This window comes from Panthera uncia, assembly GCF_023721935.1.
Source record: "Panthera uncia isolate 11264 chromosome A3 unlocalized genomic scaffold, Puncia_PCG_1.0 HiC_scaffold_11, whole genome shotgun sequence".
NCBI classification, from domain to species: domain Eukaryota; kingdom Metazoa; phylum Chordata; class Mammalia; order Carnivora; family Felidae; genus Panthera; species Panthera uncia.
In genome coordinates, this window is record NW_026057578.1 from 57,062,502 (window position 1) to 57,088,673 (window position 26,172).

A 26,172-nucleotide genomic window follows, 5' to 3' on the forward strand; every position below is an offset into this window, starting at 1 on the left:
AATATGGTAACCCCATTTATCCTGCTTTATTGGGGAATCAAGCAATAAGCAATCTAAATATGTCAATTTTCCAAATACTTGAAACTTACCCTTAATAAAATGTATCAAGAACAAGAAAAAAAGGTAAGTAAATAGAATCATTTTGGATGAAAAATTCTTAATTTCATGATATGCACTAAAACAGCCCCAGGAGCTATACTCAAAGTTTTGTGCCTAATACAAGAAATGATGTTAAGTTATTTATAATATCTAATGTCAGAGTAATATTTTAATTAAGAATTTCATAAATTTGTATCTAATGCGAACTCTAGAATTATAAAAAATATTAAAAATACTCACACAGAAAAATACTAATGTTTTTCTATAGTTTTTCCCTTAAACAAAAACAATGCATTATTCATGCTTTTAACTTACTTTTTCTATTTAACGCATAATACATATTCCTGTGTCATTAAGAATTTCTGTAATTTGTTTTTTAGTTAGTATTCTATTGAAAAGATATACCTCCAAGCTGCCTATTGTTGGATACTATTTATCAAAAACATATCTAAATCTTTATACACATGCATGACTTCAGGCAGATGGTCACGGTCTGCTGTTTTTGTTTTTTTTAATGCTTTTATTTATTTTTGAGAGAGAGAGCATAAGTAGGAGAGGGCAGAGAGTGAAGGAGACACAGAATGTGAAGTAGGAGGCTCCAGGCTCTGAGCTGTCAGCACAGAGCCCGATGCAGGGTCTGAACTCATAAGCCGTGAGATCATGACTTGAGCCGAAGTCAGACGCTTAACCGACTGAGCCACCCAGGCACCCCAAGATCTGCTTTTTAATTAGAGGTGGCATTACTTTGTCCTTTTTTCTGTTACCATATTGACATATCAATCAATGTCTACCAAACATTTAGCTCTTTCCTCATACTCTGAGGGCTTGGAAAGCAGACAGTGAGGCCTATTACATTAGAAATGGCCTCTCTTATAACAGAATTATACTCTATATTAGTACATAGCTTTTAAATGATCAGTTTTAACTATTTAGGGTTTTTAAACTGTCCTCTGGCTCTTTCTTGGTCATGCATGCATGGCTGATGCTACTTGTAAGTACACTTGATGCTGTTACCTTAAAGGCCATAAATTTGTGATATGGCTTGGGTGCCCACGCATAGACCTCCACAGAACTCTTCAAAGCAATTACCAGAAATTTGATTCTTTCATATTTTACTGAAAACAACAACATAAACAAGAGAAGCACAGGTCAGAATCAACATGGAACTCTAAATTCTGTTAGTTGTCTTTTGCAAACTTTATAAATAATGCCTTCTATTGAGTCATCTAGATCAACAGGAAAAAAATGCTGAGTGATCAAACCTCAGAGTTTCCTTTTCCAATACTTTTATGTATGATTCAGCCTATTCCCATATTTCTTGACTGATGTTTGGGACTCAATTCCAATACTCTGGTTACTATTAAGGAATACTTTCACTAATGTTCCTAATCTTCTTAGACTGAAAGTATTTACTAATCAAAGACAATGCCAGGCCTACCACCCTAAAGTCTTAAGGGCTCAGTATTGCTTCAAAAGGATAATGAAGTGGTTAATCAGCTAAGTATCACTTCAAACCGCTTCCTGATCTATATAGGCAGTGACTGCCTGAATTCTACCTAAAGTTCCATACAAAAAGAACAGTAGTAAAGGAAATCTCTATTCAGCTATATACATTTTTTCAGTTGAAAATGCCTTCTTTACATAGCTATTCCGGTTCTCTTGCAGCCAACCAACTCTGCTTAAAAACAGATGCTCTGAGGGGCTGTGCCCTCACATGACTTAGTGGTCTGGCACAGCTCTACCAGTTTCTTTATAAACTATCTAATGTCACAATACTACCTTATTCTTCCTTTGCACATGAGAGATGGCTTGTTAACTTGATAATTCTCCTTGTTAATTTCCAATATAGTATCACTATTCGAATAAATCACTGACATTAATATTAAGACACAAAGGATTATCAAAGGTTGTCCAAACCAGTGCTGTTTAACAGAATTTTTTGCAATGATGAAAAGATTTTAGATCTGTACTGTTAATATGATAGCCACATTGGGCACATGGAATGGACTAGTGCCACTGAAGAACCACATTTTATAGTTTATTTCATGTTAATTAATTTAAATATAAATTTAAGTAGCCCCTATTCTTGATGGAAATCATATTGTACAGCACAGGTCTTGATAAACTGAATATAATTTCCTAAAAGTATAATGAATGAATGGTACCACACACTCTTACCGCAGAAAATGCTTGTGATTCATTCTGTAAGAATGACAGACCTGAGGATAACTGTTTTATTCCAATGAAAAGCCCAGCACAGTGTAACACATCTGCCTCTAGTTCCCCCTGTAGGATAATCTATTCATGCACATTTCACCCATTCTGAATGATTTCATTAAATTTAACCTTAGATGATTTTAGTTACCCCGCAAAAATTATTTCACATAAACACAGCACAGAAAATCCCAATCCCAAAATTTCATCAAGTATATAGTACTACTTTTCAGTAACACTCAGAATCATGCCAAACTAGGGTGGCTTCTGCAATCATTATTAATCAGTGAGCTGAGAGTTGTGGACAGATTATATAAATAATAAGAGAATGTCAAGGACTGTAATATCCCTAGAAGCAGAGAGAATGACTATAGCATATACTTTCATAAACAGAAAAAAACAAAACATAGTAGCAGAAATCAATATTCAATAGGACCCTTACATTAATCAGTCTTAGGTATAATACAGACTATTTGCTGATCTTCTCAAATTCCCATTTCAAATTCTATTAGAATATATTATCTCTCCAATAAAGTTTAATTTGGTTAAGCTTCATTATTTCCCCTTTACTTCCAACATTAGTACCAGTATTTTAATTTTTTTTCATACATAAAAAAAAAATTGTTTTGGTTTTGTTCTTGCAAGCTCTTACTTCATAAGAACCAAAGCATGCGTGCCAGCAAGAGAAAAAACAAGACAGTTGCTACGAAACATTGGCTGGCCGACTAGATTCGTTTAGTAGTTAAGAGCACAGTAGCTTTGCACAGTGCGCTTCATTCAAAACAACAAGCCATACAGCTCTTTGGTCAAACTCTCAAACATTCTGTCAATGACTGCCAAGGACCCAAAGTCCTCTCAATGGAGACGAGGCCTGGAGCACAAAGCAAGAATCCAAATTGGCTGGCTTTCCTTTGGCAAGGTTTCCTTAGAGAGGTTATTGTGACCACATCTTACAGAGAAGAATCTGGACTGTCAAAGAGGAAGGGTAAAAAGCCTTGCTCGCAAGATGAATGTGAGCATGAGATGGATGGAGGACAGAATGAATGGCAGGAATGAATGGGGTTATGTTAAAAGGTGCATTGTGAGTCAAGATGACACTTCGGGATTAGAAGATGCCTTAGAAAACATAATCGCAGAAAACATCTAGGTGTATCAGAAAGAACCCTGTGGAACAAAACCCTGCAGAACAAAACCCTCATGACCCTCCTGGAACTTACCAACTTTATAGTGTACACATCCTTCCAAATCCCCCACGGTTGTCCATCCCTGCTTCTTCTCAACTTCTGGATCATTGTGAAGTATTTTATTTCGTAACCAAGACAAATAGTAGACACGTAACTTATCTTTTTTGCCTAGCAAAACAAATATAAATATTTTATATACGTATTCAAAGTAGGTGCCATCTATTAATAACAATAGTAACCAAATGAGCAATAAATATTATCCTCCTAAGGGAACCATTCTGTATGAGTTTTACTAGAACCTCAATTTAAGCTATTCAAAATGGATTTTGAAACTCCTATAGAATTATCATCAGGTATAGGCCTGATTAGAAGGGAAGGTTTTAAAAGAAAAAAGAACTCACACTTATGTAGATAGCCAGTATCCATAAACCACAAAGTAATACAAACACCTGCACAGCAATGCAACCAACAGACCTTGTAAGATGCTTTCACATGTATTATGTGATCTGATTCTCAAAACTCTCTGGAGTAGCTATTAGTTCTCATTAGACAGCATAGGAAGATTAAATAGATCAACCAAGGCAGGGAATCAAATCCAGCAAAAAGCCATAAATTGAAGATGTGTGCAACTTAAAGGGCTGACAGAGGACTCACAACCTATAAATCACTTAGAAGAGAGATAACCCAACTGAAAAAGTGGGCAGTCGACTATAACAGTCAAAAGAAGTTAACTCATAGATACATAAAAAAGTACTTGCTCTCAATAGTCAATTAGTGAATGCATATTAAAACCATAATGAGATACAATTTTATGCATCTATCAGAGTGTCTAGAATTAAAAAGAACAATAGTACTCAAAGTAGGGAAGATGAGGAGTAACTAGAAACTCAGAAACCAGTGCTATAAATTGTTAGAACCATTTTAAAAAGCTTGGCATTATCTATTAAAGTAGGATGCATGTATATGCTACTTATGATCCAGTAACTTCTCTCTTCATATTAATGTGTGTGTATGAGCTCCCAAAAACATGAATAAGAATGTTCACAGCAGCATTGTTCCTAAGAACTGAAAACAGCAAACACAAATGTTTATCAACAACAGAACAAATAAATGAATTGTGGTATAGTCATACACAGAAATGAAGTGGAACAATACACCTCTATGAGCAACAACAACAAAACAGGTGTTGAACAAAAGAAACTAGACACATTGACAAGCTTAAGAAGAAAAATCATATGATCTTATCAACAGATGCAGAAAAAACATCTGACAAAACCCAACATTCATTTCATGATCAAACATTCACAGCAAATAGGAATAGAGGGAAATTGCCTCAATTTGACAAATAACATCTACAAAAAACTTACAGCTAATACCATACTTAATGGTGAGAAACTAGATACTTTCCTCTTCAGATCAGGAACAAGGGAAGGGTGTCCCCACTTACCACTCCTATTAAACATCATACTACATGTCCTAGCTAATGCAGTAAGACAAAGGAAATAAAAGGTATGCAAACTGGGAAGGAAGAAATACAGGACTGTTTACATTGAAAATGACAAAGAACTGGTAAAAAAAAAAAATTCCTGCAATTAATAAATAATTATATAAGGTTGCAAGCTACAAGGTTCATATATAAAAGTCAACTGTTTTCCTATATACTTGCAACAAGCAATTAGAAATTTGAAATTAAAATACAGCATCTGCAGAAGTACTAAAAACCAAAAAAAGATATATTTAGTTATAAATGTGACAAAATAGCCCTACACAACATCTGTATGAGGAAAACTACAAAACTCTGAAGAAAGAAATTAAAGGAGATCGAAACAGATGGAGATGTATTCAATGGTCATGGGTAAAACTCAATATTGCTAAGATGTAAGTTCTACTGAACTTGATCTATGTACAATCAATGTAATCCCAATCAAAATCCTATCAAGTTATTTGTACATGTTAATAAACTGACTCTAAACTTTATATGGAAAGGCAAAAGAGCCAAAACAGCCAACACAGTATTGAGCAAGAACAAGTTTGGAGGGCTGACACTACCTGACTTCAAGAGTTACTTCAAAGCTACAGTAATCAAGACAATGTGGTATTAGCAAAAGGAAAGACAGATCAATGGAACAAAACAGAGATCTAAACCCACACAAATGTAATGAACTATGGGGGTGCCTGGGTGGCTCAGTCAGTTGAGTGTCCAACTCTTGACTTCAGCTCAGTTTATGATCCCAGGGTTGTGGGACAGAGCCCCGCATTGGGGTCCACACTGAGCATGGAGCCTGCCTGAGATTCTCTTTCTCTCTCTCTCTCTCTCTCTCTCTCTCTCTCTCTCTCTCTCCTTCTGCTCCTCTTCCCCACTGGTTCTCTCTCCCAAAAATAAAAAACAAACAAAAAAATATAATGAACTAATCTTTGACAAAGGATCAAAGGCCATTCAACAGAAAAAGGATGGTCTTTTCGACAATCACTGCTAGAAGGACTGGACATTCGTATACAAAAAATAATGAATTTATAGACTTTGAACCTTTCACAAAGATCAAATGGATCACAGACCTAAACATGAAATGCAAAGCTATAAAGCTTCTAGAAGATAACATAGGAGAAAACCTAGGTACAACCTCCTTGGATTTGGCAATGCCTTTTCAGATATAACACCAAAAGGATAATCCATGAAAGAAAAAAAAAAAGGTAAGTTAGACCTTATTAAAATTAAAAACTTTTGTGGAAGACACAGTTAAGAGAATGGACAGACAAGCCACAAACTGCAAAAAAAAAAAAAAAAAAAAATTGCAAAAACCTATTTGATAAAGAACTTGTATCCAAAACGTACAAAGAACTCTTAAAACTCAAGAGAAGAAAACAAACAACCCGATTATAAAACAGACAAAAGACCTTAACAGATACCTCATTAAAGATGACATACATAGATGGCAAATAACCATGTGAAAAGATATTCAACACCATTTCATCAGGAATTAAAAATTAAAACAATAATCAGACACTATACTATACTAATCCAAAATACATCACCAAATGCTGATGAGGCCATGAGCAACATCTTCATTCATGCCTTGTAGGAACATGTGATAGAGTCACTTTAGAAGACAGCCTAGCTATTTCTTACAAAGCTGAATGTAGTCTTTTTTTTTTTTTAAATAATGTTTTCAAATTTATTTGAGAGAGACAGCAAAAGTGGGGGAGGGGCAGAGAGAGAGAGAGAGAGAGAGAGACAGAGAGAGAGAGAGAAAGAGAGAGGGAGGGAGGGAGGGAGGGAGAGAGAACCCCAAACAAGCTCTGTGGTGCGGGCGCAGAGCCTGACGCAGGGCTTGAACTCATGAAAGTGCGAGATCATGATCTGAGTGGAAACCAAGTGTCAGGCACTTAACTAACTGAGCCACCCAGGTGCCCAGTTGAATGTAGTCTTACCTTATGTTCAGCAATCATGCTGCTAGGTATTTAACCAAGCACATAAGTTGAAAACATGTCTACACAAAAAACTGTCCACAAATATTTGTAGCAGTTTCATTCATAATTGCTGCAAATTGGAAGCAACCAAGAGGTCTTTCAATAAGTGAATGGATACACAAAGTGGCACACCCACACAAAAGATTATTCAGCAATAAAAAGAAATGCACTATCAAGTCATGAAAAGACATGGAGGAAACTTAAATGCATATTGCTAGAGAAAAGATGCCAGTCTGAAAAGGCTACATACTACACATGATTTCAACTATGATGTTCTAGAAAAGGTCACATAGAAAATTAAAAAAAAAAAAAAAAATCAGTTGTTGCCAGGGACTTTTGGAGAGAGATGAATAGGTGGAGCACAGGGGATTTTCAGGGCAGTGAAATTAGTCTATAATTGTGGATAATTATGTGTTTGTCAGAACCCACAGAACTGTACAACACAAAGGGTGAACCCTAACGTAAACTACAGACTTTAGTTAATAATAATAATGTGTGAATACTGGATCATCAATTACAACAAAAGTACTACACTAATGAGGCTAATTGGGAAAACTGGAGGTGGGGGGTAATACAGGAATTGTCTATATTTTCTTTCCAACTTTTCTGTAAACCTAAAGTGCTCTTCAAAAAAAAAAACAAAACAAAAACAAAAAAAACCCCAGCCAGACACAAAAGAATACCTACCATTTTACCATTTCTGTAGCTTTAGTTCAATGAAGGTAAAACCAATCTTAGGTATTTAAAGGACAGTGCTTCCCTCTGGGAACATGGGGGGCAGTGACTGGGAGGCAGCAAAGTGGGGACTGCAGGGAAGCTTCTGGACTGCTGGGATTGTTCGATTTCTTCACCAGGGTATAGGTGCTACATGGATGGATTCTAACTGTGACAATTCACTGGGCTGTATACTTATAATCTGTGCACTTTTTGTATTACGTCTTATACTTCGACACAATCTTTTTAAGTTTTGAAGACTTTTTTTTTTAAATAAAAAAAATTTTTTTTAATGTTTATTTATTTTTGAGAGAGAGACAGAGTGTGAGCAGGAGAAGGGCAGAGAGAGAGGGAGACACAGAATCCCAAGCAGGCTCCAGGCTCTGAGCTGTTAGCACAGAGCCCCACGTGAGGTTCAAACTCATGGACTACAAGATCATACCTGAGCTGAAGTTGGATGCTTAACCGACTGAGCCACCCAGGCGCCCCTGTTTTGAAGACTTTTTGAATGTGGGGAAATACTCAATAAAATATGTTAAATGAAACAAAACTATGTACTTTTATGTATATAGTGTTCCATTTCCATACTGTAATATATACTTACAGATATGAGGAGAAGGAAATATAAAGAAGTGTCAACAAGAGTAGTCTCTGAGATAGGGTAACATTTTGTTTTATTCTTCCTAAGGTTTTCTCATTTTTTTAAGCTTCCTACAATTAATATGTATTACTTTCATGATTGTAAAAAAATCATTAAAAGCTACAAAAGAGAAATAGAGAAAAGTAGACCCCAAAAATTACTGGTGTCAGCTGTTTAGTGATTCCCATAAATCTTCTTGTTCAGTGAATCACAAAATGAAGCCCAAGCCATTTTTAGTGGCAGATTCATTTCTCCTCCAATTTTAAAACCTACTCCACATTAACACTCAAGTTGTAAATGGTTGTTTTCTCATTTAAGTATGAGATGGATGGCGAAATTTTTGCACTTCAACAAACATCTTTTACTTACAACCAAAAGCGTATCTCAAAACTAAAATAACTGCAAGAGATGTTACATATAAACAAATATAATAAGCTGGAGCTAGCAGATGACTAAATCAAAACTGCTGTGGGTTATTATAAGACCTAAAGTATTCCAATTTTGCATACTCTTGACTCCAGCAATCATACAAATTATTAGGAAACCAGTACCCACGCATCACAGGCATGTGTGAGCAATGGTTAAGTCAACTACAAGATATATGCCAAAAATATCTACGTGAGGGGAAAAAAGGGATAAACTAAAAGATTTACAAAGAAGTAAATACATTTTAGAATATCTATACAAAAAAACACTCTATAGCCATATAAAATACAACTGTTTATAAAGAAATGTTTAATGACACAGAGAGAGCAAGTACCTGATTTGGTCAAACCAGAATGAACATTGTATAACTTCAGGACAGTGGTTACAGGGGCAGCTGAAAGGGGAAGCTAGGCTAACTGCAGGTACAAAAGTGTATCTAACACCTGTTAAAACTAATCAGTACATGGGTGTCATTATTCTGTAATCATTCTCTCATTATTGTCTGTATGTTTGAAATGTTGTATAACCATTTAAATGCAGATTTTCCCCCCTTTATGAGTGTATTTTAAGTGTGTGTATGCTTAAAAGATTAGAAGTTAAAAATTGAAGTCAATAGTATCTCTGGATGATTTTACATTTTATTTCTCCTACTTGCTTTTCTACAGTAGTGTTTTTCCACAATGCACATATATTACATAATTTATACTAAAAAAAACCTCTTTCTAAAAAGAAGCTTATAGTAAGTGTTAACATATGTAAAGAAAAACCATAATATGGTACTTGTGCCATCATGGCAGAGCACAGTCCCTTCTGCATGCAAGAGTCCTATGGGTGGAAGCAGACACAAACCTCCAAGCCAGGGAAGCCACATTAAACCCAACGAGCAACGGGGCAGAGAGGGTGGTTGTGTGGGAGAGGTCAACTAGAGAGCGCATGCCCCTGTGCTTTTCAAGACTGCTCTTTAGAGGAGCCCTACAGATTCAGTGTGTACACGTGGGTCACATCTTTCTATTACCTTACTATGAGACCATGCTACGATTGTACCTCATTCAGCCATTACTTCAAAAAATGAGCTAACAGAAGTTTTGTGCTGGGAAGTAATCTTGCTTTATTAAATGAACACTTACCAGATATTGTCACCAAGACATTCAAGCCTTCAAGGACATCCATTTGCTGAAATCGTCTTCTGTTGATCAGAGGATATACCTTCCCTTGGCCACTTCTGTCCAGCAGCATCAGGCCACTCTCTGTACCCACTAACAAATTCACTCCTGTTTTAAGAACACAGAAAGACCTGAATTTTATGCCGTGCTTGGCAAACAGTCTGGTTGTATGGAAAGGATAACACCAGCTATCTGGAAAAGAGTGGTTTTTAAACTCATCCACAAAAAGAAATGCTTGGAATAGCCAGAGGTTAAAGTAACCAAATGGCAACAAATCACAGAGGAGTGAGGGTGAAATACTTACTTAAATCTAAAAAAAAGATATGAGAGAGATGTCTGTTTTCATGATCCCTTCATACTTCCTTTATTGTCTTTATTTTGATTGCCAAACTTCTGGCATGAGATATAGCTACCTCAAATCCTTACCAATTTATGACTCACCTTGCCATTTTCTTAAAGACCATTCTCCATCATCATCAAGAAAGCAACAATATTTCTTAGGAATATTAAAATACTGTGACCTCCCCATGGGACCAATCCTGGCTTCTCTATTTGCTACCATGGTCTCCCCCTGCTCCAGCTCCATTCAGCTCCAGCTCTTGGTTTTCTCTGCTCCCCCCCACCCCTTTTTTAAACCTTCTCTGCTTCTTAAAACACAAAAGACATCTCCTTTGCTTTCTGAAGGAGCACGTCAGAACCATCAACTCCTAATTTCATACTCTACCTGCTTTTCCACACCTGCTGTAAATTTCTACTGAAACCAACTTCTCAACTTTTGCCATTTCTGTAACAGCACCACCACCCATTCCACACATCTAGCTAAACTGACCACCAGAACCAGAGAAAACCTTCCTTTCCCTTTCCTCTGCTCTCACCTTACATCAGGCTTTGGCCTCCTTGTAAACGATGGATAGTGACTTTAACTCAGGTTGTTATAACATCCTCCCTCTACTTGCTCATGGCAGCAGCCCAAACAATCCTCATCTTCCGACAATATTCATTAGGTCCTACTACATCTTCAAAACTACACACCCTATAGGGCAGGGTACAAAAGCCTCAACTTGGCATTCAAAACTCTCTGTACCTTGAGTCAACTTACTTCTCCCTATCACTCACTTATTTCCTTAAATGCCTTCATTCCTTGGTCTATAACCTTCCTTGTCTAAACCAACTTTGTAACATGTAACACAGATCACTTTATATTCCTAAGCAGTTAGGCACATACATGTTTGCACTGATTCCCTCAACTGGGTAATAAACTCACTGAGACAAGGAATAAAGTATTTGTGCTTTTAAAAAATTGCCCAATCAATATTTACTGGTAGATGGAATGATAGGGAAGAATACCATGTATTTTCCTGAACCACACAATTCACGCGTCCAATTACACAGGAACACACACAGACATACACACATACCCTATTTCCAGAAAACTTCAAGTGAACAACTGTGAAGGCAACAAGTAAACACGCTCCCGACCCTCTCTCAGCTCTGTCCCTGTTCCATTGAGCAAGTAAAACCCAAGACTTGGAGGGACAGTATCTATATCCAAGCAATCCTTGTGAGGAAACTGGACACACTTTTTGGGGTCTAGGGGGAAGCTGGGAACCTGGAATTTACATATGTAGTAACTATCACTGCCATTCAAATGCAAAAAACTTCAACTAACAGAGTGCAAGGCTCACAAGGACAACAGTTACAAATGTGCTGAAACACTGTAGGCTCTAAACTAATACAACACTATCCCTGGAGTCCTCAAAAAATGTAAAATGTGTAAAAAGGTCCTCATGAATTCTAGACATCTACAGTTTCTGATAATAGCGTGACATGAGGAAAGCCCCCCATTAAAAACCTATTAGGCATATGATACAGGTTTCCATCTTGCCCTTACAGAAACTGTGGTACGTTTCACAAGAGCATCCCTGTATGTGCTGTCCCACATATGCTTCCACCAAATCACAGGTGCTTTCCATCTACTATTACTGTAATGAGAGCTTGTTAGAACCTGACATACTATGAAATAGCTTCAGAAAATGTGAAGGAAGAAAAACCTGAGTATTCACTACCCATTAAGAGTAACCATTAAAAGTAAACAAAACTCTCAAAGTATGGTCATTTGAAGAGCTTAAGTAAAAGGCTTATGAATGCACATGACTTCGTCTGTCACTTATAATTAAGATTTTTAGAATGTACCATCCAGACCAGCCTTGTCCAACAGAACTTATCTTGATGTCAATGTGTTAGCCACACGTGGCTACTGAGCCCTTGAAACATGGCTGGTGCAACTGAGGAACTGAAGTTTCTATTAAATTTAAATAGCCACATGAAATATCAGCTATGGCTGATACTACCATTTTATTCATCAGGTAACACTGTGGCTTTGAATTAGGGTTCACAGCCTTACACTTTATAAGGCTTACAAGCATCATGTTTTTCCATGAAAAAGTTTTTTAATAGAAAGATGACACACATCAGATCATTACTTAATGCTAAGAAAAAAAACACTGTCCAATTTAAAAACACACTTATCATCACTGCAAGAAAAATTAATGCTTATGTAATGCTCCATTCATTTTCATACAATTTCACTTTTGAGGTTCACCATTTTGTGGTGACCATCTCCCTATCAATGCAGAACTATATTTGGACATTATCCTTAGTGTTTTCCCTCCACATACCTAGGTGAGATAATTTTAACTGGCTTCACAGGTAAACAGAAGAAAAACAAAACATTAACTGATAGAGCTGTTTTCAGACAGAGTCCATTCCAAAGATTCCATTTCATGTAATATTTCAGTATTTTCCCAATCTTCAATATCAAGTAGCTGAAAGACCCATGTCAAAAGTCTGGTAATAACTACTGAAATATAAGATTCTGAAACCTATTATTTGTGGTTTCCAAAAACAAATAGCATCCAAACATCAATCAAGATTTTACAGTAAGAAATAATAAAGGAATAAAAGACAAACTGAAAAAGTCTTTTCATAAACATAAAAAATACAGATACTTTGGTACTTATACTCTACCTCATAATTCTCCATTATGTATTTCCAAGAACTATGTCATTCTGTAAAGTACTGAGTGTTAGTACTCAGAGGAATATTGAGTCACTGGAAAATAACCACCCTGGAAATTATGGGACGATGAAAAAAATCAAGTTGCAGGCTGCAATAACCTTTTATAAATATCCTTTTTAAACCTTTCAACTGTTAGGTATAATTAAACTTTAAATATTAATTGCTCAAAGGCAAGCTGTATTAGGAACTGCGACTGTATTCATAGAAATCTGGTTTAAGATGGGGAAAAATGGCTATTAACTCTATAATGTGTGATTTAAAGTTTCCTTTAAGGGCTAGTATCCAAAATCTATAAAAAGCTCACCAAACTCCACACCCGAAAAACAAACAACCCAGTGAAGAAATGGGCAGAAAACATGAATAGACACTTCTCTAAAGAAGACATCCGGATGGCCAACAGGCATATGAAAAGATGCTCAACGTCGCTCCTCATCAGGGAAATACAAATCAAAACCACACTCAGATATCACTTCACGCCAGTCAGCGTGGCCAAAATGAACAAATCAGGAGACTATAGATGCTGGAGAGGATGTGGAGAAACGGGAACCCTCTTGCACTGTTGGTGGGAATGCAAATTGGTGCAGCCACTCTGGAAAACAGTGTGGAGGTTCCTCAAAAAATTAAAAATAGACCTACCCTATGACCCAGCAATAGCACTGCTAGGAATTTACCCAAGGGATACAGGAGTACTGATGCATAGGGGCACTTGTACCCCAATGTTTATAGCAGCACTCTCAACAATAGCCAAATTATGGAAAGAGCCTAAATGCCCATCAACTGATGAATGGATAAGGAAATTGTGGTTTACATACACAATGAAGTACTACGTGGCAATGAGAGAGAATTAAATATGGCCCTTTGTAGCAACATGGATGGAACTGGAGAGTGTTATGCTAAGTGAAATAAGCCATAGAGAGAAAGACAGATACCATATGTTTTCACTCTTATGTGGATCCTGAGAAACTTAACAGAAACCCATGGGGGAGGGGAAGGAAAAAAAAAAAAAAGGAGGTTAGAGTGGGAGAGAGCCAAAGCATAAGAGACTGTTAAAAACTGAGAACAAACTGAGGGTTGATGGGGGGTGGGAGGGAGGGCAGGGTGGGTGATGGGTATTGAGGAGGGCACCTTTTGGGATGAGCACTGGGTGTTGTATGGAAACCAATTTGACAATAAATTTCATATATTGAAAAAAAATAAAAAAATAAAAATAAATAAAGTTTCCTTTAAATTCTATGATGATATTACAGGCAATGCTCTGTAGTAAACTGCAGATAGTTTACTGTTAAGAGTGGGAACAGGGGCACTTGGCTGGTTCAGTCAGTAGACACGTGACTCTTGATGTTGGGGTTGTAGGTTTCGAGCCCTGTATTAGGTGTACAGATAACTTAAAATTTAAAAAAAAAAAGAAAGAAAGAAAAAGGAAAAGAAAAGAGAAAAGAAAAGAGAAAAGAAAAGAAAAAAAAAGCTGGAACAATCATGTTCAAAATGTGTGTTAAAATAATCCTGGCTGTGAATGGGAAAACCGTCTTATTACAAAAATATAATAAATAGGTAGCATCTTACAAAGCAGAAGTCAATTATATAAGATGATTAAAAAAGAATGCTTGAAGCTAGCATTTTCTTTTTAAAAGTTTTGTTTTTAAGTTTATTTGTTTTGAGACAGAGCAAGCAAGGAGGGACAAAGACAGGAGAGAATCCCAAGCATGTCCGTGCTGTCAGCACAGAGCTCGACACAGGGCTCCATCCCACGAACTGTGAGATCATGACCTAAGCCAAAACCAAGAGTAGGGTGCTTAACTGACTAAAACACCCAGGTGCCCTGAGGCTAGCATTTTCTAAGAGGGCACACAAAAAGCCTGTCTAACCTATCTAACCCTGGTCAGCTGACTTTCAATGCATCAATGTCACCATTTCAAACTAATACTCTAGAGTCCTCTGAATTTTCTCCCCTTGTCAGGCTACCACTCTCAAAGTACATGTCTTAACTTTTCTGTGTCTTAAGTCTTTAAAAAGCTTATTTTTAAATTTAACTTAAAAGGCTTGTTTTTTTAACTTACTTTTTAGCTTAGCAGGCAGTTTAAGGAAACCCATCACTGATGTGCCCCGAGCCAAGGAGCAACTCAAATACATGGATTTATAGAAATGCATTTCAACTTTAAGTCATCTTGCCTATCACTCCTTTCCACATACTGATAAAATGGAAAGTTCTACCACATTTTTAAAAACACAAGCTCAGGATACTCTTATTCTCTGAGGTATTAAAGAAGTTCATTAGAAGGAGGATTTTCATTAAATCAGCTAATGGCACAGAACAGAGTCCAGCACTTTGTAGGACATTAGCGTAAAATCAGTGTAAGAGTGCTACCAAGTGCAAACGTTCCAGATAAAAATTATTTCACCAATTTCCAAGAATTAACTTACTTAACACTATTTCTACACTAAATATAATGTATCAATTTTGATGATATACACACCCCCACAAAAGGCCTTTAAAAAGAAAGGACATGATGGAACTCCATTCCATGATGTGATCACAACTGGCATTCACCCAGCAACACTAACAGTGCCATGCGGTGACAATGCTGTGCCAGCTGCTTTCACATGATCCTAGTAATCCCCCTCCAAGAGCCTACTGTTACCTTTACCTACAAGGTCAATACAGAAAAGGCCTTCTGATATAGGAGACTTAAGATACTCAGTGATGACAAGGACAGAAACCCAGAATTCAAAAAGTGAAAGAGAAAGCAGGTGTGTCTGCAAAGGGGAAAGGACTCTCCTAAACCCCTCGGGAGAAGACCGAGTAGGAGCTGGTGAAAGGGGCAGGAGAGCAGTCAACGGACAGACGTGCTGCGCATTCAACCAAAACGGATCGCATGTCTTCTGTCTACTTACATTTGTAATGTCAAGGGAAGGAGACACTGTTCTGATTAGAAACAGGGTCCCTACTGAAAATAGATTTTGGGGTTCAGGCAGGAGAAGAACAAAAACACAGCATGGGACTAGAAGACAAGTTCTAAGACAGGTTCTGTCTGTGGGAGCAAGGAAGGTGATGACAGAGAGGCCAGGTTCAGAACATGAGAGGGTGTAGTCCTGCGCATGGCAGACTTAGTCTCTCGTGGCGTCTTAGGTTGTGAATATGCTACACCAATACTGCAGACAGGCAACGGAGAAAGTCAGTACAACAGTCTGCTTCTGCAGACCCCGGCCAGTAAAAAACTGCTTTTAAAAACTTCATTTCCATGTGAGGCCCAAGTCATGAAGGGCAAGGAAAAACATCAAACTGCAATCCAACAAATTTCTTCATTCTCCCTATAAATAAGGACCAACAATGTCTTTCTCATCTTTCTAGTTATTTCTTTATGTGAAGAGACAGGAGGTTAGCCGTTGACTGAAACAAGTGCATGAACATACACATGCCTGCATGATTCTTTAGGAAAAGGTTACAAGGGTGGGCATCGCAGAAGTCTTCCCACCAGGGGCACCTGGTTGGCTCAGAAGGTTGAGCGTCTGACTCTTGATATTAGCTCAGGTTATGATCTCATGGTTGTGAGATCAAGGCCTGCCATCAGGCTCCATGCTCTGCCTGGGATTCTCTCTGTCTCCCCCTGCCCCTCTCTCAAAATAAATAAATTAATAAACATAAAAAAAAAAAAAGTTTTCCAACTTATCTGTTAACAACTCTTTAAAAACTCCCCAAACTATCCAAAATAGTACTTCTCTAAAAGACCAGTCCACCCTTCAGAATTTAAAAAAAAAAAAAAAAAAAGGATAGAGAGTCATAGTAGCAGTACGATACCTACCCCATAAGGCAGCACACAGAATCTCGGAGTTAAATCTCTTCTTATATTTACGAATCTCTGGGGTGTCACTCTGTGGCCTAGTGTTGGTGGGATTCACATTGACCACTGAGCCCTTCCGGGTAGGATCTTGCCTTATGGCTTCTGGTCTCATTCCATCACAGGAAAATCCCACTAGAACACGATACACTTTAAATTATTTTCTGTACACACAAACAATGCGCTTGCCTCCCTCCCCTGCTACACCTCAGTAAATATTCACATGTTGTAACGGACCCTTTGTCAAGAAAAAGAAATTTGTAAGAAATGTATATGGGAAAAGGAAACTGACTATGCAGCTCACTGCAAATAAGGCAATGCAAGCGGGATGGGTGTTTCTGTATCCGAGGTCTGTGCCTGCAAACAACCACCATGCCATGCCTCAGCCATCAGAAAGACCAATACAAAGTGACCCAGTCCTGTTTGTCAGCTGCTTTCTTGTTGCTCCTTTACTTACCCACAGAAGTCACTGTTGTCCCACTAGATGGAGAAATCTGTAGTAATCTGGGGTCTATAAAAGGTGTAAAGGAGGAGGAAGATTTGTGTTTCTGGAGTGTGCTACTAGCGGACTGAGTCTGCAATGTAAATTTCAATTTTATTAATACAAATGACATTAAAAAGATGAACATACAACATTTCAATCCATTTCTACACTGCATGATTTCCCACTAGGAAGGCCTATCCCTCCTGCATCGTTCCCCCCAAATGCTCTCAGGGGTGCCTCTGCATGTGCATAACACAGCCTGACAATAGGCTGTTCGACCTGGAACCACCAAAAAGCTACATCTCTCTTCAGAAGTACTGTTCATCTAACATAGGAATGCTGTGAGCTACCAACAAAATCTACACTTCATGCTCCAAGTTGTTGTTGTTTTTTTTTTTAATAAATAATGATAATAAAAACTCCTAAAGGACAGGCTTGAAATGTCTATCTCAATTCATCAATTGCTGACATTATTCTTCTGCCCAATTAATATATGTTGGAATACTGGCAAATCTTTGCTTTGTATTATTTATTTTAAAGTGAGCCTCTTGCCAGAAAGCTACAGAAGCTTTGGCTACCACCGTTTTAGGTGCATCATCAGTAAACCCATATCGAACAGGGGCTCATTAGTGAAAGGTGCAAACAACAAGATATGGCACATACTTTTGCTCTTTTAGGAACGCTAGTGTTTTGGTTAATAGTGTAACTTAAGACAAAAAAAAAAAAATAACAGAACACAAAGAAAGTGAAACAAAGTGTTAAGTGGAAATGTAATGACAATTAAAAACAAAACAAACGGAAAAATAAACTTGCCAGTTTAGTGAGTTAAGGGTTATAGTAAATATTGGACATTAGAGCAAAATGGAGCAAAGTTTAAATATAAATATAAGGAGAAATGTGAGTGTAGGTGGGATATATCGCTGGAGAAAAAAGAACACTTCTGATCAAGTGCTTTAGTCCTGAAACCTTTCGCCCTCCACAGGCAGCTGAGAGCCACTATGTCCTAGAGCCCAAGACTGCCTAGGCTCCCAGGCTCTCTCCTCCCATTTCACACAGCTGTCTGCTGGCAAGCTTCCCACCCCATCCTGTGATCAATGGCCAATCCATCCGATGGCCAATCTGATGCAAGCCCACCTTGGAAGCAGTTGACTTGCCCCTGCTCCTCAGGGGGAGAGGATTATTCTGATTCTTTCTAACAAGGGAACCAAAATAGAAGCAGGTAGAGACAGGCTGGCAGTTAAATGTTTACATTAACAAGATTGGCTGAAGCTACATGCCACTTTCAACCTCCTTTCGACCATTAGACAAATGCATTTAAACCAAACCTCCCAAGAAATCAAACCACTTGTTTAATTTAGTACAGGGTGCTCAAGGTGGACTATGTCACTGCACCTGGGGCATAATCTTGTTCCAAAGAGCAAAGCACCACCCAACTAGCACCCAGACTGAGCACCACAGCCAAGCCTTCAAACGAGCACACCAGATTTTCCATTCAAAAATTTAAATTAAAGCATGCTCAGACCTTTGCTCTTCTTAACATCCTAATTTTCTACATTTCCCTAAAAATCATTTGGCCTTTTCTTAAACTCTGAATGAAGGTGGATTTCAAGGAAAGACATCCTTTTAACAGGGTTGGTGAAAACGAATCAGTAACCAACCAACGATCTACCCCCCATCAAAAACAAAAAGCAACTCAGCCCTGTTTGAAGGAGATTCCTGTACAGGATAACAAGTGTGTCCAGATAAGGCCAAGTCTGCTTAACCAAATTTTTCTATATTTTACTTATCAGATAAAAAGAATGAAAAAGGCAGATTCCACAAACGGCTACAACAATTTCATGCCAAATACATATGGATCTGAGAACACAGCAATCATTTTATTTAGACTTTTAAAAAATAAACTGAATAAAGAAAGCCATGCAACTACACTCATCTAGAGAAAAGTAAACAGTGAACTGGCAAGTTGGAGGGACATTGATCTAGGGTTAAGGGATTTGTATGCAGATCTGAAACATGTTACTTGGGGTTGGGGAGAAGGGTAGGTGACAGAAGAAAGCAGGGGGAAGGGAGGGGTGAGGGGTGTGGGAAAGGTCTCCTCTGCAAACTAGCTACTAGGCAGTGCTGGTCAAACCCTATGAAAGCAGCCAGCTGTGGTGCGAGACATACCTCATTAGTAGTGAGCTTGTCCTGGGGTGTCTGTGGGGACATGGTGGGTGTCGGCTGGCTGGAGGATGGGGAGGAAGAGGTGGAGGAAGTGGAGGAGGAATGGCTTTGCTGTAAGAGATCTGGCAAGAGGTGAATGCGACCGGCAAAGCCATTGCTCTCATGATGGCTGGCGCGCTTTTGGTCAACTGTACTCTGTAGAAAAAACAGGCACACTCGTCTCGCTCAAGCGCTGCTGAAATTCCCTATGACCCTACTGATAACTGACTTAATGGTGCTGTGTGACTTTTCAAACTGTTAAATTATCAAGGAAAGACCGGAGGAAACTGGCCAAAATTGTTCACACTTCCTCGCCGAATGCCTACATTGAGCCAACAGAATTCAAAGTACCTCATCTGGTGGCCACAGGACTTGCGCGGTGACGGCTTAATTGGTTTATCTGCCACACTAGCTGTTGTTACCAAAACCACTAGCCTTTTTTGTTTCTTTAAATATCTATCTAAAGCCCTAGAGAGTACCCTGTCGCTTCTCTGAATCCTGGTCTTTTCCACCTTCTTCCCACTTTCCATCCGAATGCATTGCCATTGCATGAAACACACTCAGGAAAAGTCCAAAACACTAGAAAGGCGCCTGTTCTATGTCATGGGAAGTGCATCACTTCTCTGTCTTCTAAGCTAAGAAATGAACAGACAGTTGTAAAACTGAGTAATCCGACACATTTAATATTCAACAAGTGAGGAAACTAACGTTTTGGAACACACAAGCGAGACCTCCCAACCCTTTTGCTCCACGAGGCCCTCCTGTGACTGAGGAGGCTCATCCGCTCTTCAACTGCTCCTGCCAAAGGGCTGCTCCTGCTGAGCACTGTGGATACCCAGAGCTGGGAGCTCTCTGCAGAACCTCTGCGGCTGCCCTGCTACAGACCGGGGTCTGCCTCCTCGCCCTGCAAGCTTGCTGAAGGACTCCATGTGGCTTTTCTACTGCTCAGACACAGACTGTGAGAATCGGCGTGGTGCTTGAATGAGGGCTGCCGCAAAACATGCAGAGGAGCAGCAATGTGGGGTGGAAGACCGCTAGCTACCTTCTTGGCATGCAGCACATACCTGCCTCCCTAGCCCCCAATACTCTACCCTCTGGGTCTTGTTAACATGAAAACAGATGATGATGTAGAAACAGCATGAGTGAGTGAATGAGCAAGTGGGTTAATGACTACAGGAGAAGCTCTGCCTCTAACAACAAAGAGAAGACACAGGTACCTGGCGGACGATTAGAGTGCCCTCCTTGGATGGAGTCATGGCTGGTTCACTTTCTACATCATCATGGACAATCATGGTTTTCACGGATTCTGTTTCACCATTGCTCAAATTCAGAGATGACCTATTGGAACAAAATTCAGAAGTGAAGGGCCATAATAATCCCATGAGCAGAAAACATCCTGTTTAAGATTTTTCATCTTCCCAGAGTGCTTGGGTGGCTCAGTCGGTTAAGAGTCCGACTCTTAGTTTCGGCTCAGGTCATGATCTCACAGTGTGAGTTTGAGCCCCGCATCGGGCTCCATGCTGACAGGGCAGAGCCTGCTTGGGATTCTCTCTCTCCCTCTCTCTCTGCCCCTCCCCTGCTCACTCTCTCTGTTTCTCTCTCAAAAATAAACAAATAAAACTTTAAAAAAAACAAAAAAAAACAACAACAACAAAAAAAAGATTTTCCACCTTCCCAAAGGCGTAAGATGAGGTCAGGCTACAGATATAGTTTCCTCAAGGAAAATAAATGCTTAGCTTTTCCCTTTCAACAAAGACCTTTCTGCCAGTATTGTCTGTTTTTAAGCAAAAAATTTAGGATGAATTCTTATGGTTAACATGGTTCAATCAAACTGAAACTTCCCTTCTGTCATTTCCTCAAATTAAAAAAATAAAATAAAATAAAATACACGTCGGGGTCTTGGGGAGAGGCACACACGTGCCCACGTGCCCAAGCGCACGCGCACGCGCGCGCGCGCACACACACACACACACACACACACACAGAAGAGGGAAAAACATGAAGGCTGTCTGCTGTTGAATCCAGGAGAACTAAATGTTAAATGGCCATAGAATCAGGATAGGTTTAGAAAAAAACGGTTCCAAATGGAAAGAAAGCTCAGTGGAGACATTCTCAGCCTCTCTAAAATACACCAAGGACTGACGCTGCTCTGGTGTCCTCTGGTCCAGAGGTGGGTTCCTCGGCTCCTTCTTGTTCTACATCATCATCTTCTTCATCTGTTGTCCCTGACTCTTCACTGGATGAGGAGTAGTCTGTCACTTTGTGTGGCGGTCGCACATCTTCCACTGCTCGAAGTTCTTTGGCCAGTGCAGTCAAATCCTAATGCACAGGACAAAAAGGAGTAAGGCAAAGGGGCACACGCAGGGGGCAGTGGGAAGAAAACAGCAAATTATGAGACATTCTTCATTTTAACTACTGATAAGATAGCCACAGTATCAGTTTTGTAAAACTATTTTGTATTTACCAGTATAATTAATAAGAAGGTGAGCTCTTCAAGCTTTTGATAGAAAAGAAGCTAAAGATGTTGCACACAGTTCAAATCTCACAATAAAAAACAATCTGCTTACAATAAGGTAATAGTGTTTTTTAAAAACCCTAATGTAAAATTCCAGATCAACAAATGTGTGAAGGCAAATCCCTGGATTTCTGCCCATATAACAAAGTCTTCTCTCGAGAAAACTATCCAGAAAGCAAGATTTTAGTTAAAAAGGGCTGACTGGGGGTTTTTATTTGGTGAACTCATTATTTTTAACTCTTTTATTTTTAACAATTTCAAAGCTAAGAAAAGTGAGTATGTTATTCATGTCTCACTTCACAGAGTGTTAACAATTCGCCACATTCCTAAGAGGGTCCATGACACAGAAAGTGAGAAAGTGCAGGCAGTGTGTGCTGCTGTCGGCAGGAGGTGAGGCCACACTTCCCTGGTGCCATCTTACCCACACTTCCCTGCAACGCTGCCAACAAATACGAACATCAGACAGAACGGAAATCCACGTTCAAAGATATCATTCATAAGGAGCTTCGCTTCCCTTTACTCTTCCATACTGAGATATTTTAATACTCAATTATCCAAATATAATTTTTAAGTGTAATTATTATTTATACTCTACATTTTCATATAAAAGTCTGAGGTTTCTACTTGGGAATTACATTTGGAAGTAATGACTTTTTTTAAAAGCAGGCTATGTAGTCACTTTTCCTTTTTCTTTTTAGCAGTTCCAACTGAGTTTCCTTCTCCACAGGTAAGAAGATCTTGTTCTTTTTTGAGCTTAAGACTCTGAAATAACAGTGTATTGGACCTTGGGTCTTAACTATTTCATAATTACAACTGTAGCTTTTTAAGAAGTTATTTTTAGAAGCTGTATTTAACAATAAATGTATGCAGTAAATTCTGTGTTAAAAAGATAAAGCAGAAGTCTAGGACTTTTGAATTCTAGAAAAGAACAAAAAGGGAAGTTGAGGGCGGAAAGGAAATGTGGATGGATTATAAGCTAAAATGAAGAGGCAGCTGGAATGTTGTTCTGCTGCAGAATCTTTCAGAGATGGGGCTTACCACTTCACCCTTCAGTGCAGTAGCAGTTTCAGTGAGCCGGAGAAGCCATCAGTGATGAAGAATGCACAGCACAAGGAAGCACGGGAGAGAGGGGAGTGAGGGGAAGTACAGAAATCAATTCAAGCAAGAAATCAAAATTCCAAAAGGCTTAAAACCCCCAATGGGCACAGTTACATGGTCAGTTAATGCAACAAGGATTAAAGACCAAGTATGAGGAAGTCAAAACCGTCATTTCTGGTACCAAAAGGCAGAATTTAAATAATAGGTGAATTGAAGAAAGAAGTTAATGTAAAAAAATTTAGTCTAAAAGCCAGTTTTGGGGCATCTAGGTGGCTGAGTTGTTTAAGCGTCAGACATTTTCAGACAACACTTTCGGATTTCAGTTCAGGTCATGATCCCACGGTCGTGGGACTGAGCCCCACATAGGGCTCTGCACTGAACGTGGTACCTGCTTGAGATTCTCTCTCTCTCTGCCACTCCCACTCAAAATAAATTAAAAAAAAATTTTTTTTAAAGCCACTTTGTAAATGCCCAACTTATCAAGAATACATAAAGGTTAACGCTGAGCAAAGAGGTAAAAATAAAAAGGCTTTTCTTTCTTTTGTACTTTTTGAAAAAAAATTACTATAGTGGTGGGGTATGAGTGTGCACAAATGTGTGAGGACACGGCACTCTTTCTAAGTCCTGAAATCTGTAAGAGGGCCCCATGAAAAAGACTGTAAGCTTCTCAACCACATATTTTTAAGAGATCTCACTCAAGCTTGGAATAAGTAAAACTGATTTTGTAGAATTCTTACAGCAGGCTTGAGAGGTCTAAAAACTTCCTTCTTATCTTCAGATTTTTTCACTGCATTTTCGAGGCGCTGAGATGGAGAGCCTTCAGATTTGGATGACGCTGTGAAATTCAAGAGCAGAAATGGATAAACATAGAGAAGTGCGTCACATAAAGCTGACCCAGCCCACCCAGCCTCTGCCTCTCTCCCCTCCTTCTCCCTCCCACTCCTGCTAACCCTACTCAAGGCTTCACACTCAGACCTGACTCTGCTTAGCATGTATTCGTAACACCTTGTTACATTATGTCAATGACATACTGGAGGGAACCTCCACTAACTTAATATTTTGACAGTTAAAATAACCAATAATGATGACAGAGTGGATGGGAGCCTACATTCTAAGAAGTGGGTTCAAATCCCAGCTCAGACATTTAGCTAATCATCTTGGACAAGTTTATCAATCTCACTAAATTGCAGTTGCTTTAATCTGTAAAATGGAGACACAATACATTTTTCTCTCTCTCTCTCTCTCTCTCTCTCTCTCTCTCGGTCATTTTAAGGATTAAGTGAGATTATGCATATAAAGTGCTCACAGTGAGAGGCATGTGTAAGCTCTCAAAAGTGAACTCTTTGTTATTAAAATTATGGTAGCATTAGCAACCTGTACTGAAACATTGCTTTGTGGTATGCAGCTGTGGAAAAACCATAGGTCTTTTTACATGATTAAAAAGAACCTCCAATACACTATCATAGCCCAATACTGTTAACGAGGGAAGGGAAAAACAAAGGCATCCTACATCTCACTCTGAAGCGCTCCCCAGAGCCGCTCTGAGACCCAGGGTGGGACCCAGGCTGGGATCCTGAGTTGCTGGACCCCGAGGAGCTGCCACTGCCGGGCCTGGGCACCAGCTTCTCCACTCTCTCCCACAGCAGCCTGGGCTCAATACTGCTGTTAGAAAAGAAAAGAGAAAAGCTAATGCATTATGCCAAGATCAAGTTATAAACATATGCGTGATGTGTCCATCGATGTCTTTGAAATCTAGGTGAGAAAAAAATGGCAACATTTAACATTAAAACAGCATTTAACATTAAATTCACCAAAAGTTAATTAGGTTATTCATGGATTTTTATCTCCCAGATCCTTTTTTAAATTCAAGTATAGTTCACACACGTCACATTGGTTTTGGGTATACAAAGTGTCCCAGATAATCTCATATCAAAAATGTTAAATGACAGGCTACCATTAGCAGACCCCACATCTTCATCACAACTGACAGGAAATGCTACTGTTCAGTCTAAAAGTGTTACTATTTCTGTCACAGCTACAAACTCAGTTTATTATAAAAAAGTCTACTTATGTAATCACACACAAAATTATACTATTCTCACTGTCCATCAGTGCCTTCAAGGGCCAACACTTATGCAGCATACTCCCTTGTATGGGCTGTGTTAGAAACATGACAGAAAGCACAGGTTGTGATGTACCCTGGCCACGGATGCAATCAGAGCACAAGTTTGCTAGGTTACAATTAATACAGAGACTCAATCACAGGAGAATCCCACAGTCTACCCTGATCATTTAAGGACTAAGAAGGCTCTCTGCAGCTTCTGGCCTGTCTTCCATCTTAGCACTTCAAGTTCTAAAAGGCTAGATGTGCACAAGGCTAACTTCAGAGGTTTGGCGGTGATCAAGTACACAATAGTCAACATAGTGCCCTTTCCTTCTCCTAGGACGGCACTGGCCAATGGAAATCACAGAGAGGATGAAAACACTCTGTAGCTGAGTAGTATAACATGGTAGTATAACATGCACGTGGCTCCTGAGCATGTGAAATGGGACTAGCACAGCTAAGGAAAATAACTTTTAATTATATTGAATTTTAATTAAGTGAAATTCAAATTTAGATAGCTGTTTAGCTATTTTAAGTAACAGAACAGCTCTATAACCTGAAAATATTATTTGGTTAACTCACTAGTTTATTACAGACTGCAAGTCAACCCCGCACTTTCTTTCGTTTGTGATTTCCATACCACTCCCAAGGCATTAGGACATCCTTTAGAGGATAAACTCCCTCAGGTTACAATTGTCTCAGACTCTCCCCTGCCTTCCCTTCCACTTGCCCTTACACAGACAGGGAGTTTTCATTTTAAAACTGCCAAACATACCATTGGATTCAGACTCTTTTTTCACTATAGACCAGTTTGCTATTATTCATGATAATGGATTTCCTGGCAGTTTTTCTTTTATAAACTGATGATTTCTTTACCCCAGATGGTTCCATGTTTATGAGCATTTTTATGAAAACAAGTATGATGGAATATTCTGTGCAGTAAACCT

The 26,172-nt window shown here is 38.8% G+C and overlaps 1 protein-coding gene across 50 annotated transcripts in view; it reads right to left on the minus strand.

The window, feature by feature from the left end:
- Positions 1–26,172, minus strand: part of MAP4K4 (mitogen-activated protein kinase kinase kinase kinase 4) — a 108,107-nt gene that overhangs the window by 5,772 nt on the left and 76,163 nt on the right. For 20 of the 50 annotated variants that reach the window (XM_049651289.1, XM_049651297.1, XM_049651288.1 and 17 more), the window contains 10 exons: positions 24,632–24,783; positions 23,859–23,956; positions 21,652–21,827; positions 20,726–20,846; positions 19,473–19,664; positions 17,280–17,397; positions 16,787–16,957; positions 9,873–10,016; positions 3,531–3,665; positions 1,114–1,214 (listed from right to left, as the gene is read on the minus strand). In XM_049651289.1, coding sequence (XP_049507246.1) covers positions 1,114–1,214; positions 3,531–3,665; positions 9,873–10,016; positions 16,787–16,957; positions 17,280–17,397; positions 19,473–19,664; positions 20,726–20,846; positions 21,652–21,827; positions 23,859–23,956; positions 24,632–24,783 — 1,408 coding nt within the window. The remainder of the gene's footprint in view (positions 1–1,113; positions 1,215–3,530; positions 3,666–9,872; positions 10,017–16,786; positions 16,958–17,279; positions 17,398–19,472; positions 19,665–20,725; positions 20,847–21,651; positions 21,828–23,858; positions 23,957–24,631; positions 24,784–26,172) is intronic. The other 30 variants (XM_049651325.1, XM_049651287.1, XM_049651292.1 and 27 more) reach the window with 4 other exon arrangements.